At 44.5% G+C, this 12,848-nt stretch overlaps 1 protein-coding gene across 1 annotated transcript in view; it reads right to left on the reverse strand.

Moving 5' to 3' along the window:
* The window catches only part of Zfhx3 (zinc finger homeobox 3), a 235,925-nt gene that overhangs the window by 32,362 nt on the left and 190,715 nt on the right, over window positions 1–12,848 (reverse strand). Inside the window, exon 5 of the mRNA XM_090357348.1 lies at window positions 10,564–10,671. Coding sequence (XP_090213474.1) covers window positions 10,564–10,671 — 108 coding nt within the window. The remainder of the gene's footprint in view (window positions 1–10,563; window positions 10,672–12,848) is intronic.

The following is a 12,848-nucleotide window of genomic DNA, read 5'->3' on the forward strand; positions in this document are numbered from 1 at the left end:
CACTGGGCTTTCTTGCTTTCTTCTCTGGAGCTACTGCACTTGATAAATGGCCATACGTCTGGCAAAATTTCTCTTCCTCAATACAAAGAACAACAGATTCTTTAAAGAATCTGCTTCGCTGCCAGCTTGGTCTTTAAACATGCATGGTGTCATTCTGCCTCCAACTAGGCACTTAAAGATGTTTCCAACTGGGGTTGGAGGGGCCTTGTGAGCAGCAGAGGCCCAGCTGGGGTGGTCCACGCACCCGAGCTAAAAGAACTTGGGCTCTTCTTTTCCCTGCTCACAGCCCAGTCTAAAGCTGAATGTTGGTGGGTCAAGCCTGTAGAAACCTGAGAAGCTGAGATCTGAGGATTTCAGTTCAAAAGTCAGTGAGACTCTTATCTCTAATAAATGACCCCCAAAAAGCCAGAAGTAGAGCTGTGGCCCAAGTAGTAAAGTGCTAGCCTTGAGCAAAAGATGCTCACAGATAGCATCCTGACCCTGAATTCAAACCCCAGGACAGATACCAAGAAACAAAACAAAACAACAACAAAAAGCCAGGCTAGTAAAAGGAAAACACTTTTATTAAAAATCTAGCCCCCTTCTTACAAATAGGATTGCAAGTGGTTATTCTACAGACTTCCCTGCGAACCATTTTATCCCTATCTGGTACAGCGAGACATGGGTCTTATCAACTTCAACTTTTTAAAAGTGATTTCAAAGACAACTCGAGTTACACTACCCATCAATGTATCTGTTATTTGGAAAAACTATTTTCCTCCTCCAACTCAACAGTGAACTTTGAAATGCCAGTGGCTCTTAGATGTTATTTTTTTTGTGGGTGGGGGGGGGAGGCAGTCCTGAGGCTTGAACTCAGGGCCTGAGTAATGATCTTGGACTTTATCAAGGCTAGGGCTCTACCACTTGAGCCACAGCACCACTTCCAGCTTTTTCTATGTATGTGGGGCACTGGAGAATTGAACCCAGGTCTTTATGCATGGTAGGCAAGCACTCTACTAGGTCAAACTCCCTTCCTAACTATTACCTTTGATTTGGAAACAATGACTGTACTGCAAGAAGATGTAAGAATAGTATGAATACAGAGAGGGCTCACACAGTCACTCAGGCACTACTTATTAGCGAGACTAAAGATTCCCCATTTTTAGGCACTTGTCATTTTGACCAGCCTCTTTGACTACCTTCCACTCCTCTTTTCCATCCTCAATCCTGGCACCCATGATTACGTATGTGCGCATTTTCCCTGCCAGAGTCAATCGAAGCTTTTCGGAACTGGTGGGAGCCATGTCATGCTGTGATGTGATTACTAAATGAGAAGGCCTGGCAAGCATGGGCAGATCTGCGGGTCCACCTTCCAAGGATTCTGATGACCTCACCTTCACGTCTAAATTGTGGGAAGGAAATGACTTTTCCCCTTGAGGTCAAAGGTAAAGGGTTAAATACAGCTGTCCTTCAAGGGAGTGTATTCACAATGCAAACTGAGGCAGACACATTTTCAAAGGCTAAAATTTAAAAAGGAAGCCTCTCCTTATCACTGGCATCCATGGTCTAGGCATCTGTGAGCCACACCAGCTTAAACCACTCCCCTCACTCTTCCCCTCACCACCACACCTCTCCACTCCCCCCTCTGCACACATCTCCAGAGGGCTGAGCCTCAAGAAGCTGTTTTTCTGATGGCTCTGAAGACCTGAAGTGGAGTGGTAGGCCCACACTAGCTGGTGGATACTGCCACGTGGTCTACACTGCTAGACAGAAAAATAATAGTAAGCCCACATTAGAGGACTGCATTAATTCCCAGTTGACATGTGCATGAGGCTGCGACTTCACCCATCTGAGCTGCCAAAAGGACAACTTGAATTTGTTTCAAGATACCATGCTTCCTATGTGATAGGTTTGTGAATGAACTGCCAGTCAAAACAAGAGCCACCACCTTCCCTGTATCAGCTGTCAGTTATTCAATAACTTAATTGCCTGCTTGCATAAGACTGGCTTATGACAGGAGTTGGGGAACATCATAAATATTCCTGATTTTCCTATCTGGAGCCTATCTGGAGTCAGTCTTGCTCACCTTCGGCCTCTTGACAGTTCTCCCAGAGCGTCCCACCTGCCCAGGCACAGCCTCCCGAGCTGTGCACAGATCCCCCTGCAGCCATGGCCACAGCCGGAGGACACACCTGAGGCTGTCCTGAGCGCACTGCCCTCTGGCTTCATGATGGGTCACAGGTGACCACAGGTGTGGAGCTAACGAGAGCAGGGGGTATGTATGTGTCCATCACGGGGATAAAACTTCCCAGCTTCCTTATAATCAGTGTTCCCTATGACTCACTACAATGTTCCTTTTGCCAATCTAGGTTCCACAGGAGAGTAGAGAATTTGTGCCGAGGAAGAAAACATACCACTTAAACCCCTACAGCTTGGGAAATGGGAACCCTTCTCCACTCCCCACCCCCCCCCCCAGTTTTAAAGCACCAGAAAGATCTTTCATATTTGGTACAGCACAGAAACAGTATAGCGCCATTGAGGCCTCCTCAATCTGCACAGAGTGCCCAGGTTCACTTCACCCATCAGAGCTCCTAAAGCCTAGGGGAAGTGATATGCACCAAGGAAGGGGTGGCGAGGCAGTCCTCGGACACTTCAGACACTCCTTGGGACCCGATGTTACTTATTGGCTCTTACCCATGGCTGGGTCCAAGCGTCCTCCAGCACTGAAATTAGAGAAGCTTTGCAGCCAGTGGTGTCTGGGGTGGGGCGGGGTGGGGGGGCGGAGGGCTCAGGAGAGAGGAGAAGCACGCCGCCTACTGCAGAGTCTGGCACAGTGCGACAGCCTGGATACTTGTTGCTTTGGTGTCATTTTTAGAAGCATCTGAAAAGGAACACGGGTCCGTGCAGAGACAGGAAGCCACAGAGTGAGGGGGTGAGGCCTCGTTTTCAAGCCTTAGATTTTAGGATAAGCACAAACACTAAATTGGCCGTTTCTCTACTGCAACGTGGAATGATCTAAACCTATGGGTTTGATGTCCACAAAGGAGGAAGTACAATGATTTGACCTTGAAAGTATTTGTCATACACTTTTACCAATTGACTGCTAAGGAAACATTTAAATAGTACTATGCACTTGCCAGGCACTAGAGATTATTACAGAAATCAATAAATGCCACATAGCCTCTACTCATAAATAGCTGGTTGTTCCTTCTGACAACTAGAGAAACAGGATTTCCAAGTACCTCTCCTCCAGTTTTCATATATGAGAAACTGGGTTACATGTGCTTTTGTATAATGTACAGAATGCATCTGTGATTCTGAAGGTAAACGAACAGGTTTAATCACAGCCCTGACATTCATGATTTTTAATCTATGGGGTCAGAGTTCTCTAGCCTGTAAAATAAAGATAACATTGGACCCCTGAAGAATAGGAGAGCCTAGGGAACAGTGCTTTGCCATCTCATGAGAAAAAATAACGATCATGATTCTAGTAACAGAGATGCAAAAATTGGACCAGAGCAGGGAAGATTAACAGTCACTTCATAAGAATGGCATGAAATCTGTAAGGTATTTTCCACAGTGGTGAACAATGACTCGCTCCTCGATTTACATTTTCACTGCCCCTTATCTATACCTTGATGGTAATTCTCATTACACCATTCCGTAATTATGTGATTACATATGACAAGTCTTCCAGAAAGACAGATACCCCCCTTTTTTGCATATCTGCACAAAAAGTATTTGCTCAACTGATACAGTCCCTATCTTTACAATTTAACAATATAAATTCTCAGTCAGCTTTGAATTACTGGAATCCAGGCTTGTCCAGATATACACCACACCCTATATCTATTTTTGCTTTTTAACATAAAAATAGTTCATGGTTTGTTTTCAATTGTGAGATGGAATTCTGCCTGCAGTGACTTTAAGCAGCCAAGTTATACTAAGAGTGGCTGGGGGAGAGAGAGAGGAGGGAGTGAGGGATACAAGTGGACCCTGGAAAAGCTGACATTGCCTCACAATTCCCATCTCTGTGCAAACATTAAAAAACCCAAACCAGTTTCCCTTGGCAAGAATGTGAACCACAAATAGGCTATGCCAGGCCAGCTCCCTGCATTCCTTCACATGTACCCTACTGCAAAGACTAATTTCCTTTTGGGTAAAGTAGAAAAATGGAACCAAATGCTGGAAAGCATATAGAATTAGGCCAAAACGATCTCTGTAGAGGCAAGGTGGTGGTGAGTGGGCTGGCCCTTGCCACATAAGGCTGGCTGGTATGGTAGAATCGCTACTCACAGGTTCTCATGTGAGACTCCACAGAGCCTTCCACTGATCTCCATATCGTAGCAATCAGTCCAGTAACAGAGGACTAAGTAAGATCCTGTCCTGTCCTGATATTCCTCCAGGAAACATGGAGTTGAGTCTGGAGAAAGTCTGCTTGGACCCAAGCCATGCTATATTAACTAACTACAGACGGGGAAAAGCCTTGAAAGGTACCCGTGTTCTGACTTTAGTAACTAAAATTCTTTAAGTTGGCACAACTCATCAGCAGTCCTTCCTTCCATGACATCTTTATGTAAGAACTCATTTAGTTCAGCTTTCTAGATGACAGATTTGGAAACTGGGGTCCAGAGACCCTCACATCAGGCAGGGAACCCCTAGAAGCACAAGACAGTGGAGACAGCCCATGACTTTGGATTCCTGTGAGCCCAGTGTTGGCCCTCAGAGCACATACTATCTTTTGTCTTTTGGACCTGATTAAACAATGCAGAGGAGGGGGAGAGGAAGGAATAGGGAGAAACAGCAGCATTTTTTTTCCCAGCCCCTTTCTATTCTCTGTCACAGATTACATTTCAAGCATTAAGTTCCCCATACAATGGCATCTCTAGTTATACAAAGCTGTAAACATGGGGCGAGCAGGGGGAGGGCTGGTAATAAGTTTCCACCAGGATGTGCCTGACCTGCTTTTTTTCAGCCTCAGTAATTAGAAAGGCAGTAGGTCCGCAGGAATTATTCATATGCAGCAAGAGCCGTGCACTATACATTTATGTTAAACATGTCAAATCCGATTGAAATCATGCCTGCTAGCACCGTATTCCATAAACACACTTTTGCCTAACAGTCGCCCAGCCCTTGCCAGCCCAGTAATACGTCCTCTAATAGCAATCTTCCATAGATTTAAATCAGGGATGCTCCAATGCACTGATTGCTGTGTTAGGTGAGCACCATGGGTTTTTTTTTAAAAAAAGAGTAAAATCCCTTTAGGCCCTTTCTTTAGGAAAGAAAAAAAAACACTCAAAACTACAATGGTAAAGGAAAGTTTCACCAAAATTTTATATACATATATATGCACAACAAGAATTTCTGAAGCCTTATCATGATGCTGCTTTAAGTTGAGTTAATTCTCCAGTTTCTCCTCCCTAGTCTACCCCCACACCCTTTTAAAGCACCAATACCCCTGGTTGTGGAGTCTCAGATTACCTTAACTACACCCAGTCTGGGATTCTGTGGCTAGAAACCATGGCAGCTACTGCATTTCAATAACCATCTTGTGTGATTCTTTGCCAACAGTTCAATTTTTACCCCTAATTATTGGTGACAAAGCAGCACATTAATTGTATCACTTAATTTATAGTAATTAATGATCGATCGGCTAATTACTGCATTAATCACTGTTTAGTGGCTGACACTGGGGGATCTTTCTAGAACACACATTCAAATCTATTCTGATACAAGATGACGAAGGGTCATTTTCATGTTTCAAAAGAGGAAACCACGAAGTTGGACAGTGGAAATGGAAATGCATTAGAAAAGAGGCTTTGCTTCAAAGATTCTTCCTGTATGTGTCTCTCCCTCCACCCCACCATTGACCCAAAAGAGAGCTTTTCACTGGCCTTGACTGATGTTGACCCTGTTTACCAAAGGCTTGTATGTGTGCTCACCCTCACCTCACAGAGCTTACAGGTGGCTAGGGCTGCTGGGTGGTTCACAGGTGAGCTGCTCAAAGCTTCTGGAGGCCGGCCAAGTTTCTACTAAAACCATTTGTTAGCTAGAAGGGCTCTTGACTCCCTATCTACAAGGTGATTTCCATGTCCCCAACCCACTCTCAGATCGAACACAATATGGGCTCATTCCATGGCCTGTTTCTGGATGACAAGCTAGTTCATTTTGAGCCCACTGGTTGCACTTGTGCTATTACTCCTCTGCGCAACTTTGGGAGTGTGTGAGTGTGTGTGTGTGTGTGTGTGTGTGTGGCTCACATATGCACATGTACATCCCAATACTGGGGGTTGAACTCAAGGCTGGGTTCTTTTCCTGTAGCTTTTTGCTTAAGGCTAGCGTTCCACCACTTGAGCCATAGCTCCACTTCCAGCTTTCTAGTGGTTAATGAAGAGTAGAGGCTCAAGGACTTTCCTACCCAGGCTGGCTTTGAACCTCAATCTTCAGGTCTCAGCCTGAGATCATCCAGAAGAGCTAGGATTGTGGTCTACTATCTGAATCACAGCTCAATGTCTGGCTTTTCTTTCTTTTTTGGTGTTTGGCTGGAGATAAAGAGTATCATGGACTTTCCTCTGGGTTGTTTTTAAAGTACAATCTTCAGATCTTGGCTTCCAAACTATTACAGGTGTGAGCCACCAGTACTTGGCGAAAGTGTCACTCTTCATGTTTAGACAAGAAAGGAAACTTGGATCAAATGAACTCCACAGAGTTTGTTCTTGAAGAGGTGGCAGAGCACGGTGGCAAGAGGTTAATTTCAGGTAAATCTTAAATCAGTTAAGGGGCAAAGCAGTATGCAAGCTGGGATCTGTTTTTTAGTACTCCTTATCTGCAAGCTGGTAGGGGTGAGAGGATTGTTTAATGTAGCTCATAGAGCCAGGGGTGGGAATCAATGAGATGATGCAGAGAAAGTAGAGCTTCCCAAATCTCATGGTACACAGAGAAAACAATGATCACAACTGGAAACAGATAAAGTTACAACGAAACTCAATGTTAGAAGCTCCCCGGACTCACCTGGCTAACATGGAGTGTGGGAAGCCACACCCGTGCCCCTGTGTGCCTCTGTGGCATGCCTTCCAGGCAAGGATGGGTGTGAAGCACTCGAATGGTGCTGAGCATGGAGAAGAGCTTCAAGCAGCCTCCTCAGCTCTGCAAAGGTATGCCTGCCACGCGTGAGTTTAGATGCTCCTCTCGACCACGGAGAGCTGCACAGAGGGGGCTCTTTGGACCCACTGATGGTTAAAGTTTGCTTCCTCGGTGTGTGACCCCACTAGCCCCGTGTTAAATACTCAGGAGTCATGTAACTAGAGACTACTACACTGTGTGCTAAAGATGCTGAACTTGGAGGGATAGCACCGACCTAGATGATGTTGGGCGTTCCTGAAATTCTCAGTACAGAGGCTGAAATCTCAATGAGTCTGTGACCAGTGGAACTCTGCCCAGCCAGGGACCACAGGATGGTCAGTGCTGTGATTCAAATGATTAGTATGATGATGCTTCCACCAGGCGAGAAGTACAACCACACATCTAAATAAAAGAATCGCGGAGTGGGATACCCAAAAACAAAATCGAAAGTCCTACTCCAATTTAAAAAAAAAAACAAACCTGCCTAAAATTTCAATAAAGATTATCCATTCCTGCACAAACCCCCAAACTGCATAATCAATAGTTGAGAAAATGCCAATTATCCAGGCCCAACTGAAATATTATTAATCTGCATCATGAACAGCCACTAATCAACAGAACAAATTGTGAAATCACTATTTATTTATTTGCTGGGTGGAAGTACTCCTGTCACATTTAATCAGATAGGAACAGCTCAATTTAGGGAACAAATGGAACAAATGTAGACTTAAAAATAAAATACTAAGGACCCAAAAGAAAACTCTGAAAAGGTTGCTGGAACCTACATCGATTCCAAGATCAAATTGGCCCAAAGTACCTTAATAACACTTGTCATTACTCACTCAGATGTTATAGACAAAATTATGCTTCAGGGCAAAAGAGGATCCTGTCAGGAGTGGAAGAACTTTCTTTACTACTGTGCACCTGTCAGGACACACCTCTGAGTCATTCATTTATTCATTCATTCATTCACTCATGTTCTCTCTGTCTTTTGGAGATCTTAAAGATTAAGCCGGCCTTGTAGCTTAGATGAACTCATGAAAAAGTGGAGCCTTATTTAGGGCATTTATGGATCATTCACATCTTTTAGTAGGCTCATGGTTGCCTGGCAGGTGTACCAGCCCTGTGCAGACACACTCCCCGGGCATGACAAACATTCTGAACAGCGCTCAACAAAGCCTGTCCTCCACTGGATATAAGGACTTAAGTACATGCAAAATTGTGGGCACACAGGGGAGCTTTGCAAGCAGTGGATTCTTTTCTTATCATAGTTCTCTGAGCATACAACACAGGAAACATATGTACCAAACATAACTGCAGACCTCAGTGGACGCCTTGTATGCTTCTCCTGTTGCTAGCTCTTCAAAATCCTACAAGCTACATACTGCCAGGTTCTGGGTTACATTCAAGTAGAAAAGCTATCAGAAACTGCTTTCCCCCCTCATCTTATATATTGAGTTTTCTATGTATTAGGCACTGTTCTGTTCTTTTTTGATTTTAGTCAGTTGTGGGGCTGGACTTCTGGCCTGCGTGCTGTCACTGAGCCTTTTGTTGAAGGCTAGCATTCTATCACTCTGAGCCACAGTGCCACTTCTAGAGGGTTTTTCTTGGTGGTGAATCGGAGATGAGAGTCTCATGTGGATTTTACAGCCTGGGTTGGCTTTGAACCTTGATCCTCAGATCTCAGCCTCTTGAGTAGCTAAGATTACAGGTGTGAGCCACCAGCACCCATGCTGGGCACTGTTCTAAGCTTCTCATTTTCACGTAATCTGTGTAGCAGTCCTATGGCAGTAGATATTATTTTTAACTCGTATTTCATGAAGAAACAGTTACAAAAAGGTTCAGGGACCTTAAGCAAGGTCACACAGCTAGCAGAGACAGACTTGGAAGCTAAGCACTCAAATTGCAAAAACCCACAGATAGCCGAGAAGGTCACCATGTCTTTACAGTGGTCAGGGAAATTCTCTGCCCTACTCATCTCCTCACGACAGGTAGATTTGATTATTACCTGAACCATTTGTTCAGATCTCACCTTACTATTCCAGCAAAAATTGTGCTCTTGGATCAGGCAAAAAGCAACACAGGTGAAACTCCTCGTCCATGTCCACTTGGGCCTTGTCTACAAACGCTCACCGCTATGTCCCAGCCCTACGCTGGAACCCCTTCCGGGTTGTGTGGCCCTGTCCCTCGGCCGGACCTACGCTCAAGAGGGGGCCAGAGGCAGCACAGGCGGTGAAATGTGCCTGATATGAGGCCCTTCATTCATGCAGCTGCCTCCTCTCTATCTCCCAGGAAACACTGAACAATGGCCCATGCCTCCTCTGCCAATCCCTCTCAATATTTGGAAGCCATGACACTGCCTCTTGATTTTCTCTTTTCTAAGCTGAAATAGCCCCAATTCCTTCAGCCTCTTTTCCGAGGCAGTATTTCTAGTCTTCAGTCATTTTCATTGCTTTCCTCTGGCCTCTCTCCAAGATTCTCTATCTTGTTTAAATAGTGAAGGCCAACACTGAAATGATTTAAGGACAGTCTTGCCTGGAAAAGTAACAAAGGCCTCACCAATAGGGACCCAGAAAGGTAAACATTTTTCTAAAAACAACAACAACAATAAAACCAAAGTATTATAATATTAATAATGGTAGTAAGAATTAAGTTTGATCAAATAAAATCATTTCTGTTGTTTATTCTATCATTTCCTCTCATTATTGTGGGGGTTTCTGGGACACTGCTTTGTCCACTCTGCATTCTCAGAAACGACTGCTAAAATCACTCAGCACTTTTCCTTTTAGCGCCAGCCTTCTTTCCCTCAACACAGAAATCGTGTCATCTTGAGAAATGGCGATTCCCTTTCTCTCAGTACCAGCTTTTCTAGAAATAGCACTTCCTGTCTTGGCTTCTTCAAGTTTCTTCTGCTTTTTCTCTTCAATTCTTCTTGCCTGGGTGCACTGCCCATCTCCCCCATGGGCAACCCCTGCATGGGGTGCTGCCTGGGGAGGGGCAGGACATAAAGATCAGGCAGGACCTAAAATGTAAGACAAAGGCTGCCCTCCACTGCTCATTTCCTTAGAGCATCCTGAGGCTGGGACTCGGGTGTAGGCCTGACCAAAGTCATGAGTAACACTTCTCCCTTCTGAACCTACCATGATGACACAAAGGGCAAACACACCCACACTGAGGAGTCAGTCAAGAAACATGACCTGAAAAATTGAGGCATGGAGCCTGACACCTTGATGTACAATAAATGAGGTGGCTTTGGGGTCATTTGAAAAGTGCATGTATTGTTTCATAATCAAATAATGGAGAGGGAAGGGACCGTCAACAAAACAAAATCCCATTCCTCCTCACTCAGAGCCAACATGGGGGCTGGGAATAAGATTAAGGACGTATTTCTTCCTGGATACAGTATCCTTTATCCTTCTTTCAGAGGAGAAATACGGAGGGCTAGGGCCTGCCGCACACTACCTGTCCACTTGCTTGGGTCTTTCTCGCTTCCACTCTCTGGGTCTTTACCAAGCTCCTCGGGGTCAGCCGCTGTCTCACCAGGTCCTTCCACATCTTCAATGGCTTCTTCTGGAATAGAAGGATGGCAAAGATGTCAAGGATTAAACATGGAAAAATGATAAAGGTCTCTCAGCCTCTGTTTTAAACAATCACCAAACAGATGCCAACAGCTGTCTGTCTTGTCCTTCTACAGCCCGAGAGGCAGAGCATGTTGAATACATATCATGGTCCAGGGAAGCAACTGGTATGAGGTTGTGATCCGTGCCAGGCAGGTGGCTGTTGGGTATTTTAGATAGATTCGGAATGCCCCACTTGAGCTATTCTATATGGGACACTGATTCCATTGAAGCAGTAACTCTTACCCACAGTCCCTAAAAAAGGACTCCTGCACTTGACAAATGCAACAAAAGTAGCCATACATTAACTGCCCTGCTAGCTCAATGCCAGTACATACTGGTATTGAAGTAAAACAGCAAATCACTGGCCCCTCACTGGCCAGACAGTGTCTATGCAGGTGTCGGTGGTGGTATGGGAAATGCTGTGGTCATTCATGTTCTTAAGTCATAGACCATTAACAGTATAGTTTCTTCAACATAAAGAGTTCCAGAAACCAAATGAGTACCAGAGTCAATGATGAGAGGCCATGTCCCCAAAATTCCTCAGAGTTCATCCACTTTCCTTTGAGAAGTCATTCTACTCCTCTTTCTCACTAATAGTTTAAAACCAACCCAGGAAGGGCTGGGAGTTTAGTCTAGTGGTAGAGTGCTTGCCTAGCCTGCACGAAGACCAGGGTTCGATTCCTCGGTACCACATACATAGAAAAAAGCCGGAAGTGGTGCTGAGGCTCAAGTGGTAGAGCTCTAGCCTTGAGAAAGTCCAAGGACAGTGCTCAGGCCCTGAGCTCAAGACCAGGACTGAAAACAAAAAACAAAAACCCCCAAACCCAAGAAACTTGTCTGCAGCTAGCACACCGGGTTGTCAAGGTAAAGTTGGTGAAAGAATGGCCATTTCCAAAATGAGGATAGATATGAAGAAAATGCCATCTGCCCAAGTGGGAAAGAAGAAAAGTTACTCCCGATACTGAAGGGAAGAGAGTTCTCCTGGCTCTTTGACCCAATATCCAACACAAATACTAAGTAGCAACAGGCTAAATTACAAATAAAGCATGCAAGCATGTACTGAAGAGTATGCCTGTCTGGGTACAAAAGTGTGAGAACAGGAACACACACATACACTCCCTCCCCCTCCTCCCCACCTAAAGTTGGTACAAGAAGGGACAAAAATCAAGATACCATGGGTTAGAACTGTTCTGGCTAAGGCTAAGACAGAGCTCTCCAGCCTCAACTCTGCTTTTAAATAACTGACCTGTTATTACCTCTGAGCCTCCAGAATATCATCTCTAAATGTGATGCCATAGGAAGAGTGGAAGGAGAGAAAGCACACTGACTTCAGAATAGAATCAAAATTCCCCTGATTCTTCTAGAAAGAAGATACAGGTCCACTGGCTGAACATAGGAATCCGACTGGATCCCTCAACTGGAATCACTCTTTGATCTAGGAATCAGAGAAAGTTCTTTACTCATTACCAACTAGAGGGGAAGGTGTGAGGGAGTTGTGGGAAACACAGATGGGATAAGCACTGCTAATTCTCATCACCAACCAAGGGTTCCATATATTAATTCTTGTCACTCCTATGCGTGGTGCACACAAAGTTAACATCAAGCTTGCCCAGCTCACCTTTAATTCAAACCAAGAAAAATTAAGCAGTCATAGCTTGCGGTCCATCAAATATATGGCTCAATATTAACACCATACATCACTTAGAAGAGGAAAAAATGTAAGTAATAACAAGCAAGTTACACCCTGTGATATATGTACCATCTTAATTATGCTTAGGCAAGATGTTCCATATACACTTTTAAGCTTTTGATAAAAATTTTCCAGCACTATAACTATAAAATTCCTCCTTAAATGGTGATATCAGCATTCAGTCAATCAATATGATTAAACTGGGCCTGCTCAAATTAGCTAGGTCTTCTAATATATACTCATTTGTCCCAATACATGTTATAATGCAAAGTACCTAGTACTGATACCTTCATTAAATTTGATTAGGCAAAGAAATGGCTCAGTAGTTCCTGCTCTCTAACACACACATGCATGTACCCCCCCCCCCACACCCATTACCATGTTAGATGGAGATTGTTTGACACCTGCAAACTAGAGGGGAAAGAATTTGCCTACTA

Source organism: Megascapheus bottae, chromosome 24, assembly GCF_031878675.1.
Source record: "Megascapheus bottae isolate mThoBot1 chromosome 24, mThoBot2.hap1, whole genome shotgun sequence".
In the NCBI taxonomy this organism is placed as follows: domain Eukaryota; kingdom Metazoa; phylum Chordata; class Mammalia; order Rodentia; family Geomyidae; genus Megascapheus; species Megascapheus bottae.